Raw genomic sequence first — 14876 nt, 5'->3', positions numbered from 1 at the left:
ATTGCCGGTCCCGCTTTGTAATATGAAGTACACACGTCCGCTTGGCAACTTATTCAGCGAAAGACCCTTGTTTGCATTTAAGAGAGCCCAGAATCTCAAAGAACTGCTCAATAAACCAAGTCACCATATGGATACCATCCAACAATCTGAAGTGTATAAAGGAACCACTCGCTGTTATAATTGCAAAAATTGCAACAATATAATACCGGGGAATGTCTTACTACACCCTCGCACATTGCTTTGTAGGCAACCCTGGTGACAAGATTGATTGTCTGGGGGTTAGAACGCATACACACCCCACAGGTAACTGCACGCTTTTCTTGCTTTATTTTATGTTATCTCCGTTTAGTATTTTTGACAAACACACTTATAGATGCCCATTTGCGTTTTTCAGATTGGACATAGTTTTCTATACTCAGGTGAGCTTTTCAATTTACTCGAGGTATGACACTTCATTGACTGTCATTTAACCATTCATAAACACATAATTCCACTCGTTTTCCCATAGAACGTCAAAAAAGAGGATTACGCGCCCTGTCAACATTTTGGCAACGCGCAATATAACAATTACTAGGTAAGCCAGATATAAAAAACGCAAGTCTTAGTGTACATATATTTGTCCCCCTTGGCAACAAAAGTAATACGGTTTCCTTTCCTTTTTCTTTTCTCTTTTCTTATACAGACCCCTGACGAAGGGGCAGGGCCCCGAAATGCATTGGGTGTTTTTGTTGTGTTTTGATTATGTTTTGCAGTTTCATTGATTGAACTAATGATGCTTTGATGTTCTGATTTACTGATGAAATTTATATGCTTGTAGTATACAATGATTGTAACAACATGAACTTTGGTTTATGAAACATATGAGATAAAATACATCGCAGTTTGTTTAAAAGGAGCATTTATTTCATTGTGCGTGTTTGGAGTCCTGGTGGCCTTTTGGCACCAGGCCATATACAGTTTACCTGTTCTCTTAGGCCAAGATGGGCTGCTGGAATTATTACACTCTATAATCCCAGCCGGCTCAGGGAACAGGGTAGAAGGTCAAGTTTAGTATGCCTGAACTCAGAATAATAAAATACTTATTTTAATAAAGTTTATTTTAATATCCTGTGTTTGCAAATGCTACTTTTAGAAAACTAGCATTTGCTTGCCTAACCATTTCAGCCCGCCTCTGCTAGGATGTGTATCTGCTGTCTAGGTTGTGTGAGTGACAGGGCTGGGGGATGACAGGTGGTGAATGCAAGGATTACACCTTGGTGGGAGGTGGGAGTGCCCCTGGACTCTGAATAGGGCTGTGCTCTGCCACCACAATGCTGGCTCCACCTCCTGGGGAGCGACTGATGACTCAGCCCGACACCTGGCCCAGGAAGGGGGAAGCCCTCAACAAAGTACTCCTGGCTGCCCCTGTCCACACAATGCTGGCTCCACCTCCTGTGGAGCGTCTGATGTGCCATCCCTGCTCCCTGAAAGGAGAAACCCAAGTTTCCCCATCATAGTGCTCCAGGACTGAAAGAAGTTATGCAGAGGCCCCCCTGGCCTGTCAGAACAAAAGAAAAGCTGTATAAAAGTAGGAGCCCTGCTCCCAACAAACTAGATTCTGTTTCCCACAACGAACCTCTGCCCAACTAGAAGGACTAAGAAGAAGCTGGAAGGACTGGCCTGCTGTCTGCCTTGCTGAGGAAGGAGAGGAGAAGACCTAAAGAGGACTTTGCTGACTTGTGCTGAAACTTTCTCCAAGGGCTTGATTGAGCTTGGCCCCTGAACTGTACCCCAGGACTAGTGGGTTTTCTGTGCCTTGGCTCATCTGCAATTGAGCCGTGTGTTTCCTCCCGCCGGAGGCAAGACTGCGCCCCCCTCGCCCCTCCTAGAATTGTGTCTTGGGAGCTTGCCTGCCCTTTCACCCGTTGAGAGCCTCGCTCTACCCAGAGGCACTCTCTGCCCTCGGGTCAGGCCGCCTGCTCCTCTGCCACTGTTCGCTACTGGAGTTCTTTTCTGCCCCCTCCCGCCGGAATCCTGGTCTCCTGAGCGCACCTCTGTAGCCTGGACGCCCGCCCGTGCGTTGCGAACGCACCCGGCTGCCCCGCTCTGCCCACTGACCTGTGGAGAAGCCGCGCTGCACAACGAAAGGAATCCGCCCCCAGTACGGACCGTACTGGAGGCCTACGTGCCGCGCCGTGCCTTCGGAAGCATCATGCCACTCTCCAGACTCCAAGGGACGTCTGCGCTACAAAGCGCGCCAAGAGCCTGACCCGTCCCCCTGCATCGAGGGACCGCTGCCAACTTGCGGTGTCAGTGCGTCTAAGCACGAACTTGCACACACCGGGCTCGGGGCCTGCAACGTTTCATTTCCCTGTAGTGCTAAACTGTGTGCTTCTGCTGGTTTTAGAGAAACCCTATGCTGAGGATCGTAGTTAAAGCTGTATGCTTCACCTTGTCCATTCGAAGCGCCTTGCCAAACTGAAGCGCACTTGCGACTCGAAGCGCCCTTCGCAAACTGAAGCGCATTTGATACTCGAAGCACATTTGACACTGGTGGCGCACAATAACCAGGTACGCTGAAGTATCCTATCGAAGCTGGTGCGTGACCTAGAGACAGCCCTGTACGCCTCGTTGTTGGAAGCGGTACGCCGCGTACACCGGCTCACGCGGGAGGCGTGAGCATCGGAAGGGGTGTCCGGATTTCACTTGTTCTAAGCGCACCAAAGCGATATGAAGCGTACAACTGGTGCAAGAGGCACCAAAGGGGTTGAAAATCTACCTAAATCATCAGAAGACTTCAGTTAGTTACAAGGACTACTAATAAGTAACTAGTAACCAAAAAGAACACTTGCCAATATCTGATATCTTGTGGCCCAAGCTTAAAAAACGTTATAAAAAGGTCTTGTGATAATTTGAACTGCATAACTATATATATTTTTACATAAAGAATGTATTTTGATAGAAATACCGCCTGGTGTCCATTTGTGGGGGGATTGATGTATTTACTGTGTGTTCCTACAAATGCTTAACCAGACAAACACCTGAAGATTAGCCTTGGCTGCTCACGCCACGCACCTAGAGGGTGAGCAAGGGTAATTCTAAGGGGTCATCCTGCGCCCTGACTTAGAGGAGCAATAACAATTGATTTAACTCGGATCTGTGACTGGGGTGAGTGTTTGAAAGTTTCAACTCTCCGTCCATCATTTTATTTTGTGATGTTGCTATATGTGCCCTGAGGGCCTCATTTATAAGGCCATTGTGCCGCCGGTGTGTCACTTTTTTCTGACTCTCCAGCAACACAGTGACTTTTCACGGCCTTGGAAATATGGGTCACTTTCACACATTACTCTGCGTGAAAAGGGCGTTCCATGGGTGTTGCTGTGGGTGTTCCCATGCAGCATCTATAAACCTGACACAGTCCCAGATCTACAAAGTGTTGTGATCCCGGTAATGCACCAGAATGCTACGCCTCCGAGGAGTGGTGCAACGAGGAGAAATACTTGTATTATTCCTCATTTTTCCTCTTTCAATGTGTGCTGCATTCTTCACTCAAGTCCAGCAAAATGACTGCAGCTGATCCACCTTGGTCAAGGACCCTTTTCAGCTCTTCAGTGGTAGTAAGGACGCCGTTTCCATACTGCACCCAGGCCGGAAACCAAGCCCGCCGTTCTGGTAACCCCCGTCCCACCACCATGGACCATGCACACAACCTCAGCATCATACTGGACTCCTTACTCTCAATGAACCACCAGATCAACACCATATCCTCATCCTCTTTCCACACGCTTCGCCTACTCCGAATACATTCAGATGGATCACCAGCAGACTAGCAGACTAGACTACGGCATCACCCAGAAACAGACCAGGAAACTTCAGAACATCCAAAATGCCGCAACCAGACTCCACTGGCTCCCAGTCATTAATAGAATCACCTTCAATCCTCACACATGCCTACAACACTCTCCATGACGCAGGACCAGCATTTCTAAACCACCATCTATCTTTCCAGGCACCCGCCAGACAGCTTCGCTCCGCCCAACTTGCCCTGGCATCCATCCCACGGATCCACAAGGCCAGTCCCGGAGTAAGATCCTTCTCCTACCTCACCACCAAGACCTGGAACACTGTACCTCCACCTCGGTCAATCACTCTCGCTGGCCATATTCAGGAAGGATCTCAAAACCTGGCTCTTTGATTAACCTTCCATGCCCAGATGGATCAACAGCCTCCCCTCCCTCCTCAGCGCCTTGAGACCCTTACGGGTGAGTAGCCATGCTATATAAATTCCTGATTGAATGCACACAAACCAATTCCCTGTAACAGTAACTTTCAATTTTTAGTGCAGGTCGTTCCATGTTACAATGCGGGGTTTATGTAACATTGAAGGAACTAACGCTAAATGTGTTATTTAATTCAAATACGTCTCTGCTTCCTACACAATTCCTATGATGTGCCTCAATTTAGGTTGTGTTGGTTCCTGCAGACACACAAAGATGCTGATGCAACTGTAAGAGAGGCTCTGGCCTGTCAATCACTGGGTCAGACTGCTTGTCACACATTAGACTTTGCTCCATCCTCATTGGCTATTCAAAGCCACTGGGCTGTGGCAAACCAACCCTTTTGCCAATGTTTACATGTATCACACCTCCTCTCTTCTCACACAACACGGAGCCTCGGAGAGGTCTACATGGCCACAGGCAGTGACAGTGAAATGCTGGCCCCGGTGGCCTCTGCCTGTCATCTTCAAGTCCTGGCAGGACTCAGCAGAACCTCTGGTGGTCCCTGACGGGTACCAGCTCCAACCAGGAGGTCTCTGGGGTGGAGCTTCGAGGCCACTCACAAACATTAAACAGATATTATGATCAGTCGGAATATAGAGACGACCCTGAAACACATCCTGCATGGGCCAAGTCTTTTATTTCTTCTAAGTAAATGGGAGACAGCCTGGTGCGAACCCCAGAGTTGCCGACCTCGGAAGTGGAGAAACAGGTTCAAGCCCCAGCCTTACCTCGACATCCTGTGACTCTGGGAACTCTGTAAAACTTCCATCCTTAAATAAATTGCAATGTAATCTGGTGCTGATGGAAAACACAACAATGCCCTTTGGCCAGGAGTGCCCTACATAAAACTGAAAAAATTATCTGAAAATCCAAATTTACCAATAATTCTTTTTCATTTACTTAGATGAAATGACCCAAAACTCCTACATTAAGTATGTTTTAAATGTTGTCAAGGTTTGTAGAACACTCTTGGAAATGCACAATATTCTACTTACTTCATTATATATTTCTGGTTAACCCAAAGCCGAGCACAACTGCCTTTAATGCTTATGATCTTTAAGGAATGTTATTGGAAGCGTGTAATACAGAACCCATGGTGCGTCCCTCCTTATGGAAGGGGTGATAAGCCCCCTGTAAGATTATCTTTACACCCCTCTGGCTCTCCCTCATGCTCCCAGACTGGAACAATGTCTTTAAAAGGCCACCTTGGTCGCCTATGCGCTATAAGCTCCTTGGGGTACAAGAGGCCTGCAGCCCTGAAAGTACTGTGTACCCGCCTCTGGGCTCACAATCAGGGCCGGCTTTAATGCTTGTGGCGTCCCGTGCGACAATGTTTGTTGGCGCCCACTCCAATGACCTCCTTCTCCATAGATTCCCTCACTACCACTCTTTAACAGTGCTCCACATGCCTCCGTAACGGGAAACAACCTTTACTGCGCGGTCAAAACACCGCAATACATTCACAACGCAGCTTTTACAACGCAAGTCGTTGCCACGACTTGCAGTGGAGGGTGCTCTAGACTAAGGAATAGTGGGGCATATTATCAAGGGATTTATCTCCACTTTTTTGGCTTTAAAACCCAAGAAAGGGGAGAGAAAATTATATCCCTATTACCTAGCTGTCGCTAACACCAGTTAGCCACAGCTAGTAGGAGATAGCGACCATCTTGGGCCCCGCTTTGCATGTCAGAGAAATTTATCACTAATGACATGCAAAGTAGGCGTGCCAAGATGTTAGCGACTGGAAACAGTCACTAACATCGCTATCTCCTATTACCAACTTTTGGAGATATTCGCGCTAAGTGCGAATATCTCCAAAAGCTAACACCTGCCCCTGAGCAGTTCTTAGCCATGTTATCCAATGGTAGGTGGATAACATGGCTAAGAGCATTTGCTCGGTAATGCATGAATATCGCTGACTTTTCAGTGATATTCATGCATTTCGGCCGATTTTTATCGCTAAGAGATAAACCTTGATAATATCAAGGCTCCTAAGCGATACAAATCGTCGCTACACGGCGATAAAATTATAGCCGCTAAGTCAACATAGCGATAATTATCGCTAGTTGTTGGTAATATGCCCAAGTGTGATTTACTCTTCCAACACCTTCCCTACTGTACGTAGGCTGGAGTTGGAATAGTAAATCATACTATTCCTAAGTCCAGCACCCTACAGCGCAATTTGTGGTAACAACTTGCGTTGTAAAAGCTGCGTTGTGATGTACCCCGATCATTTTGATCGCGTGGTAACATCTTACATCCTTCCGTAACCACCCTCTCTCTCAGATGCATTTATTTTGTTTATAGCACCAGTCACACAAGCGTAGGGTGTTGGAGAACTTTACAATACACACACATTACACAGAGACAATCAATAATACGTGTGTAAATCAGTGTATGGGAAATGCTACATAAGACAGAGGACTACAAGTTGTAGGATTCACAAGTCATCTCTACTAGTAGAGATTATAGTTTAAGTGTTATTGATCTGGAGAAGCACACACTGAGAATTTTTAAATGTAACACCATGGTTGGGGGTTCTCTTTAATAATAAGAATTGATTTCTACCCAATAGAACCCTTTTTACAACATTAGGATTATTAGGAAAGACTGGGGGGTGTGAGGGGTCATAATACTCTAAACTATACCTTGCAGTTTGCACGCAGCTCTTTGACGACAGTTATTAGCTCACTGTTCTTTAGTAGGATTTAAATGTATAAACTGCAAGTAACAAAAGAGGCTCTCTGACAGACAGAAGCAGAAACAGCACAGACCTGTTTCCATTATATGCTCTTTGTGATCTGTAGGGTACACGTGCTTTGCAGCAGGCACATTGACACTCTGTGCTACTTTCTGAGGAGTCAAAACTTGAACCAGAGAAAATACTGATCCCTGCAGCATGCCCGTCAGTCACCGGAGTTGTCTGGACACTTTTATGGTTGCCGTTAAATTGCTGGAGGCCAGGGACGCCCAACAGGTGCTTTTAAAGCCATAATGTACTTGAAAACACACAGGCCCATCCGCCCCCACCCCAAAGGTCAGTGCCTGGTGCGGAGGCACCAACCACACCGCCCTAGGACCTGCCCTGCTCACAATCACCGCAATCTGAGCAGTGCAAGTGTCCGAGGGTCACACAAGACCCCGCGCTCCTGGAGTAAGACAAGTGCCCAAGGGTCACACAAGACCCTGAGCTCATGGAGTAAGACAAGTGTCCGTGGGTCACACACAAGACCCAGAGCTCCTGGAGTAAGACAAGTGTCCGTGGGTCACACAAGACCCCGAGCTCATGGAGTAAGACAAGTGTCCGAGGGTCACACAAGACCCCGAGCTCCTGGAGTACAAGTGTCTGAGGGTCACTCAAGACCCCAAGCTCCTGGAGTAAGACAAGTGTCCGAGGGTCACACAAGACCCCGAGCTCCTGGAGTAAGACAAATGTGTGCAGGTGGCACTGACAGGACAGGTGTGACCGACCTTACTGTGCACTCTGAGCTGTGCTGTAGCCTCATGTATCCACCCCATCCCCCGGGCTCACAATCAGCACTGACTGAGAAGTGCAAGTGTCCGAGGGTCACACAAGACCCCGAGCTCCTGGAGTAAGACAAGTGTCTGAGGATGACACAAGACCCGAGCTCCTAGTGTAAGACAAGTGTCCGAGGGTCACACAAGACCCCGAGCTCCTGGAGTGAGACAACTGTCCGAGGATCACACAAGACCCCGAGCTCCTGGAGTAAGACAAATGTGTGCAGGTGGCACTGACAGGACAGGTGTGACCAACCTTACCGTGCACTCTGAGCTGTGCTGTGGCCTTCTGTATCTCTCCCGGGGACACGCTCATTTCCACGGTGTAGTTTCCGGTGTGATTTGTCTGCACATCTGTGATCCACAGAGACCCGTCCGGGAGCAGTGACTCTCGGCCGGTGGATTGAGGGCCATAGAAAGGAGTGGTGTTGCCAAAGAGATCGAGGATAACGCCATATCCGCTCCTGGACCAGATAACATATCCTAAACGTCCCACGTACCGCACAGACAGGGTGATGTTGTCTCCCACTGCCGCGGTCACCACATCTGGAGTGATTGACAGCTGCGCCGCTGTGCACTGGAACAATGACGTCACCCAGACTGACGTCACCCAGGCTGAAAGAAAACACAGAAGAGAAACAACATTAGAGGCGCTGCGGCTGAACCCCAAAAACAACAGACACCAGTGGGTGCTGAGAGACAAAGTCAACTGTAACTAGATGAACGGATTACACAAAAGTATTACAATATCAGCGCAGAGCTACAACTTCTACACTTGAAGTCCTATATAATTTATTTTTAATAAATACGCAATTATCCCAACTCATTCGAGAAAAACGACCTGATAAAATATACATAATAATCCCCACAGTTAATACCATAATCCTATTCCCGGGTTAACGTATCATACAAAATCTAAACAACAGTTTAATCAAGCTCCCGAAAAACTCAGCCTATGTCCTGCTCCCACAGAGAGTGTGTTCTAAACAAGGGTCTTATCTCTTCAGCCTACTCGCTGTTAACTCAGTAACCTTGACCAGTCTCCACAAACCTTGGCAGCATCACTGACCCCGAGACCACTAATGTCCATTAACACCTTTCCTGCGGCCGTGATTTTGCGGCAGTGCGGCACTTCCGCAAAATGGGCGGGGCCGCTTTGGCCGATGGCAGCACTAGCGAGGTACTGCTACCGACGGCCAACGGCCGACAGAAGCAGGCAAGGGGTTAAAAAGGCTTCAGGAGTTTAGCTCATCAACCTTTACTTCTGGACAGACTCAAGGGGGTGACTCTCAAGTGAACTGTAGGGTCACTGAGGTGGCCACACCTTCTATGAAAGATGCGTCACTTCCCCACCAGCCCTGATGGCCGATATTGGCAATAACAGGGGTCTGCATCTCATCAATTCCCTCCTCGAAGCCACCTCACTGGACTAGATCAATAAACCTGTGGATTTGGAGATCTGAGGGTCTCTGAAACAGTGTGACCTGCCGGTAGGTTCTCACCACATGTAGGACACATTTACTAAACTTTCACGCACTGTCAGGCGGCAAGCAACACTTCTGCGCTGCGTGAAAGGGAGGGAGCAGAACTACGCACTATTTACAAAGATATGAAGCATTCCTGCTCTCCCCATGCACTGGTGCACGGTGTGCTGCCTAGCGCCATCGCAGGCCCCATGGTGTACACTAGGCATCAAGACATTTTCTCTTTCTATGTGCGCTGCAAAATGCAGTTCCTGTGAAAAGATAAAATAATGACGGAAAATAAAGATGCTTCTCCTCAATATATTCCAATGTTCACACATTCCCTGGTTTACTTGTCGTTGTAAATAAGCGAATATGCCATCATCCATGGGTGGACGCATGGCAACACTCCACCCATAACTACATTGTGTTGCATTTCTTTACAAAGCTGTGTGATGTGGCACAAATCTCCCTTGCGTGGCTTTGCAAGTCTTACTATTGACTTTGCGTTGCCCTTGTGTCAGGCTTTGCAAGTCTTACTATTGATTTTGCGTTGCCCTTGTGTCACCTTTCATGACCATCCAAGCTTAGTTACTTAAGGAGAAGTGAAGAACATAGAACAGTAACTCATATCTCGGCCCACCCACAGTTTGTACTTCCCATTGGAGGAGGGACATGCCTGTTACGCAGGCTGGTTGCCTATTGGACAGGAACAATGCCTATCACAGTGTGGCCAACCCCTTTTGATGAGTGTGGTTCTGAGGCTAGCTTGAGTATGACTGCTACTAACCTGTCTTCAGTAGAGAGTTTATCACCAAATGTTATTGATCCATGGATTCTCATAGCTTGTAGAGTTCAGTCCAAATACTTTCAATCCCTTCCTGTGAGAATCTCAGCAGAAACAACCGAAAGAAGGACATCCACTGCTCGCTTGAGCTTTGTATGTTACAAGGAAGTGAATTCTGTAATTTAGGACCTTGCAATGAAAAGATCTTCACACAAGAGGAGGAGAAGGAAGGACGGTTCTTAGCAGAACAGCTGAAGATGAGGGAGATGGCAATACACACTTTCAAGACACAAAGGTGAGAAATACTAGCTACACAAGAGAACAAGGGGGATTCTCCATTCCCACCAGGCCCTTTACTCGTCAGAGAGATCATAACAAGGCTCGACTCACATTCCGGAATACCTTCAAAAGTAAGAATTCTGAAGGTTGGGCAAGAGATAGGGGGTGCTTGGGAGATAAATCAATCAATCAATTAATCAATCAGTAGATTTGTAAAGCACTTCTTGTCCCCGATGAGGGTATCTAGGCGAAGCTCACCGAAGAGGAATTAAGGAGGCTATTAACCCGTTGGCTGCGTCGATAGTTCAGCTCCAGTGCTGAACGTTCGAAAAACAGGTGGGGCAGCGTCGGCCAACCAAGGTAGTGCATGCGACGACCGTTGGCCGACTGCAGCAGCCAACAGGTTAAGGACCAATAGACAGAGGCAGAGGGTTTCTCTGGTGAATCTTATAAAATATGTGGTGAAGTTATAGCCAGAGTGCTGGCTAAGAGTTTCAAGAATCTGTTGACTATGGGAGAGAGTGTAAGTTCAATAGGGCAGTTATAGTGCAGAGAAAGAATATTGAGGAAGAAATATCGAATTGCACAAATATTGTGGTAAAAATATCGTGGGTCAGGAATATCAACAGAAAAATCCTAGTGGTCAAGAATATTGACTTTAGGTAAGAAATATCGATTTAAAAAAAATATAGAAGTGTTTAATATCGCTTGTAAAAATATTAGGGGGTCATTACGATGGCCGGGCGTGCGGTGGCGGTCCCTGCCTGCCAAATTAGGATGATGGGGGGATTCCTCAGTGCAGCGTGGTGGTCGCAAAGACCACCCACCACTGTTCCAGGAGGCGGTCCTTTTCTGGAGAGGGCTCTGTACACACATCAGGCTCCCTACTCTTCACCTTTCTCCCAGTTCATCTCCTTGTGCATCAAGGTCTCATGAAGGTCATGCAAAGAGATGAATGTCTCCCAGATACCAGGGCACGTGGCTTCGGATGGAGGTCATGGACAGTAAACAACTCTCACCTTATAACAATGGTTCACGAGTAAGAACAATTAAGAACAGTGCACACAAATAGTACACATCTTGTAACAGTAGTGCACTAACTGTAGGAACACTCACCCTGTGTTACTCCATCACCTCTTTAATTCCCAACCTATGTTCTTGGAAGACTTCTCAAGGTCTTTTAAGTGCATTATACAAACAATGAAAGAACACATTAAAGAACAATACAGAAACACGCCTGCCTCTTTTATCTCCCTGCTTACGTCATGCTTACGGCATTCATGGGAGACATGGCTTTCCACAATCATAGATTTTGAAGCTACCCACATAGCAATTAGTAATAATGTGAGGTCAGTGTCCTCTGTCTCTAATTGACACAATGTGTTACCCTGGGAATATCCTGTGTGTTGCGAAACTACAGGCAGCGGTCATAGAGTCTCATTGTGAGTTGCCTCACCTGTGTGGATCCAGCCCCAGCCGCCATGAACTCGTCCACTCTGCCTCCGGCTCTTCAGTGAAATCACCATTGTCTTTCAAACACCACGAGGTGAGCTCACACTTGAGCTGGAAGAGGAGTTGAGTGCGGAGATCCCGCCCTGAGTCCTCACTCCCCTGTCTGCGGAGACAGGACTCCTGGGCCTTTCACAATCTGATCCTTTCCTGTGTGCAGTGAGAGTGCCTGCTCTAGGCCTCTCTCCAGACAGTCTCCTCCAGCCCTCTGCTGCAGGGATGCCCTCTCACCAGCTGTGACTCCCTGGGTCTGTGGTTAGAGTTGGTCACTCTTCTGCAGAAAACTTCTGCTTATCTCACCATCATAGTCAGTTCCTCTTCTCTTGCAGGAAACAGTTCCCACGCCTTTGGTTCTTTTTTTAACTTTGCAAGCCTGCTATCTCAGACAGGACATGGAGACACTATAGCCCAGATCCAAAAAGATTTTGCATCGAGTTTGCATCACTCATCTAACACAGACCTGAAGCAAAATCCAGGTTGGTCTTCACAAACCAATGCAAATGGTGATTTGTTTTGGTTAGTAACTAAAAGTAATGCTATCCAATGTTCTGCCATGTGTTACTCTGTTTCAAAGAAGCATTCCACGATTGGTTCACGGCCATTCCTAGCCATCCACCCATGGATTGTGTTGCAGGCTCATGTCTGCATAGACTTGTAAAGATGGATTTGCCTAAAATCAGTGTGGGTAAGGCCCAGAAGTGCATGAAGATGACCACATCTTGAGGAGATATGGCTGCTGCAGTGATCTAGCACCCTGTCTCTTAAGCCCCAACACTTATTGGGGAGGGTGCGCACTGATGGTGGGCTGCCATGGCGGGCACCAGAGCCTAACCAGGGGCACTCTGCAGCATATATCGGCATCATGAGGCTGCCTGCGGCCTCCTTAGTGCCACATGATGGCACAAACACAACAGGGCTAGTGTTTGGACTGCCCAGATGTCCAATCGCTACTCTATTTCCGGCGCGCCAGTGGGTGGAGAGGCAGGTATATGTACCTCCCACACCCAGCTGGCGATCAGTTTCGCGCCGAGGAGCACGCCGTCAATTCCGGGGAAACCTAAGTGAACTAAGGCCATAGTGGGATTAGGACCAAGGGTCACAGCTGCAACCTGGTGGGCTGTGCAAGTTGTCACGCCAAGATAGGGTCTTGGGACTGCAATAGTGGGCACAATACATACATTCCCTCCAACCAGATATGACCCCATGAATGTGTTCGCTATGGGTTAGGGATCAAAAACGCCTCTGCAAATCCCTGCAACTAAGCCAATCCAACCTGCTGCCTCCCAGCCAGGTGGGCTGCGTTAGTTGTCATCTAAAAGTGTGCAGTGTCCTCAATGGTGGTGAGACAGATGGGATTGGAGCGCAGATGCTGACAACCACCAGAGCACATATGCATTTCCAGTGAAGGTGCAGGTAAATCGGTTCGCATGATTCACTGCAGGTTCTCATGATCCAAAAGCAATGGCATCTGTTCGGCACACTGGTATACCTTTAGCAAAAGTACGTTGATGGCCACACATGGAAAGCGCTATTCAGTCAGGTGGGGCGTGGTTTTGTCATTCCTAAAAGGGTGCTCTTACCTCAACAGTGTTGGAAAAGATGGGTTGGAGCACACATTCGGACAAATACTAGTGCACTCACATTTAAGAAGGTGTAGGTACACCTGCTCATATGTTTTACCCCCTGTCCTCAAATCCAAAAGCATTGGCAAACCTTTTTGGCACTCTGATATGCCTATGGCTTAAGCGGTCTATGGGCTACTACTCAGGTGAGGACACCAGCATGGTGACACAGCATCTATCACAAGACTCCCCGCCGATGACATTCTCCGGGGGTCCATATTTCTCTTGGTACCGCACAAGGTCAACAGTGAACCCCAAATGTGGACTTGCCAAGCAAGGGGGGTAACCAAGGGCATAGTTTACCCCCATATGGAACTGCACATAATGGTACACAGTGAACAAGGGAATATACCACGCAGAAGCCTGGTCAAGAGGAGAGCAGTAGTTTTAATTTCTATGGTAATATATCTGGCCGCACCGTACTCCCATACAACGGAGGTCAGTGGGTAGAGAGAAGGGTATTGTGCGGCCACAATTAATAACTGTTAACAATTATACCGATGACCTTGAAGGCGCACTCCATCATGATTACCAGTGACGCCTTATACCAGGAACATGGTGGTAATGGGTAAACACCATGACACAGAAGCACCTAACAAGAAGGCCCTTATTGGCGCAAAGGGCACCACAGGGATTTCTTAGTGAAAAGTGGGACACGTAGAGATCAGTTGCCACGATCCCGAGGAAGCCATTGAACATGCCCATGGGGGTAAATAAAGCTGTGATTAAATCAGAGAACAGTAGTTCCCAATTTAAGTGGAGGCCATCGAACTTGCCTAGGGAAGGGTAAATAAACCACGCGCAAGCACACCCAGCATGAGGGCTTGGTTCAATTCTAATTCAAAATCAAATAAAAATAGAAGGGCTTGGTGAATTAGGCATCGTCTCTTTGGTGCATACATCGCAAGGTCTCCCCGATAGGGCCGGGAATCACCTGCAGAGGTAGATGTGAATTGTCCAGCCAATAGGACTGATAACCATGTCAGAGGTAAATTTTAATTGTCCGGGTCTGGAGAGGCAGTTGAAATTTCTCGCAGTAGGGTAAACAGCGTCAGGGGCAAAATTCACTGAACAGAGGGGTTCCTGGCTTCATCAGACTCCTGCATGCCAAGACCACAGTTTTGATGCGGATGGGGGTCCATTTGTCTAGTTGTGGTATGGACCTGTTTTGTTTGGACCTGGGTGATGCCCTAGAATCAGCAGGGTGAAAGTAAGAGTGCCTGCTTTGGTGGGGGGCCCTGGGTATGACGGTCGCCACACCCAGATCCGTGGCGGAGTTACAGGGTGATCCGGAGTCTGAATGGTACATAGGGGTACCCTCTTCAGGACCAGAAGAAGGGTGCAAATGGCAAATAGCCCTTATGGCAGGAGTACTTTGGGCGGTTGTAAACCTGAGCAACCGGGAGTTGCGTGGATACGCTCTGCCCCCTCAAGGGGC

At 47.8% G+C, this 14876-nt stretch overlaps 1 protein-coding gene across 1 annotated transcript in view; it reads right to left on the bottom strand.

Moving 5' to 3' along the window:
• LOC144821703 (uncharacterized) overlaps window positions 1–12049 on the bottom strand; it is a 129172-nt gene extending 117123 nt beyond the window's left edge. Inside the window, exons 1-2 of the mRNA XM_078678920.1 lie at window positions 11764–12049; window positions 8040–8393 (exon numbers count right to left, since the gene is read on the bottom strand). Of these exons, the coding sequence (XP_078535046.1) occupies window positions 8040–8393; window positions 11764–11833 (424 nt within the window). The 5' untranslated portion in view covers window positions 11834–12049. The remainder of the gene's footprint in view (window positions 1–8039; window positions 8394–11763) is intronic.
• Between the last annotated feature and the right edge of the window lie 2827 nt (window positions 12050–14876).

Source organism: Lissotriton helveticus, chromosome 2_2, assembly GCF_964261635.1.
Source record: "Lissotriton helveticus chromosome 2_2, aLisHel1.1, whole genome shotgun sequence".
Taxonomy (NCBI): Eukaryota; Metazoa; Chordata; class Amphibia; order Caudata; family Salamandridae; genus Lissotriton; species Lissotriton helveticus.
This window is presented reverse-complemented; position numbering and strand designations above follow the sequence as displayed.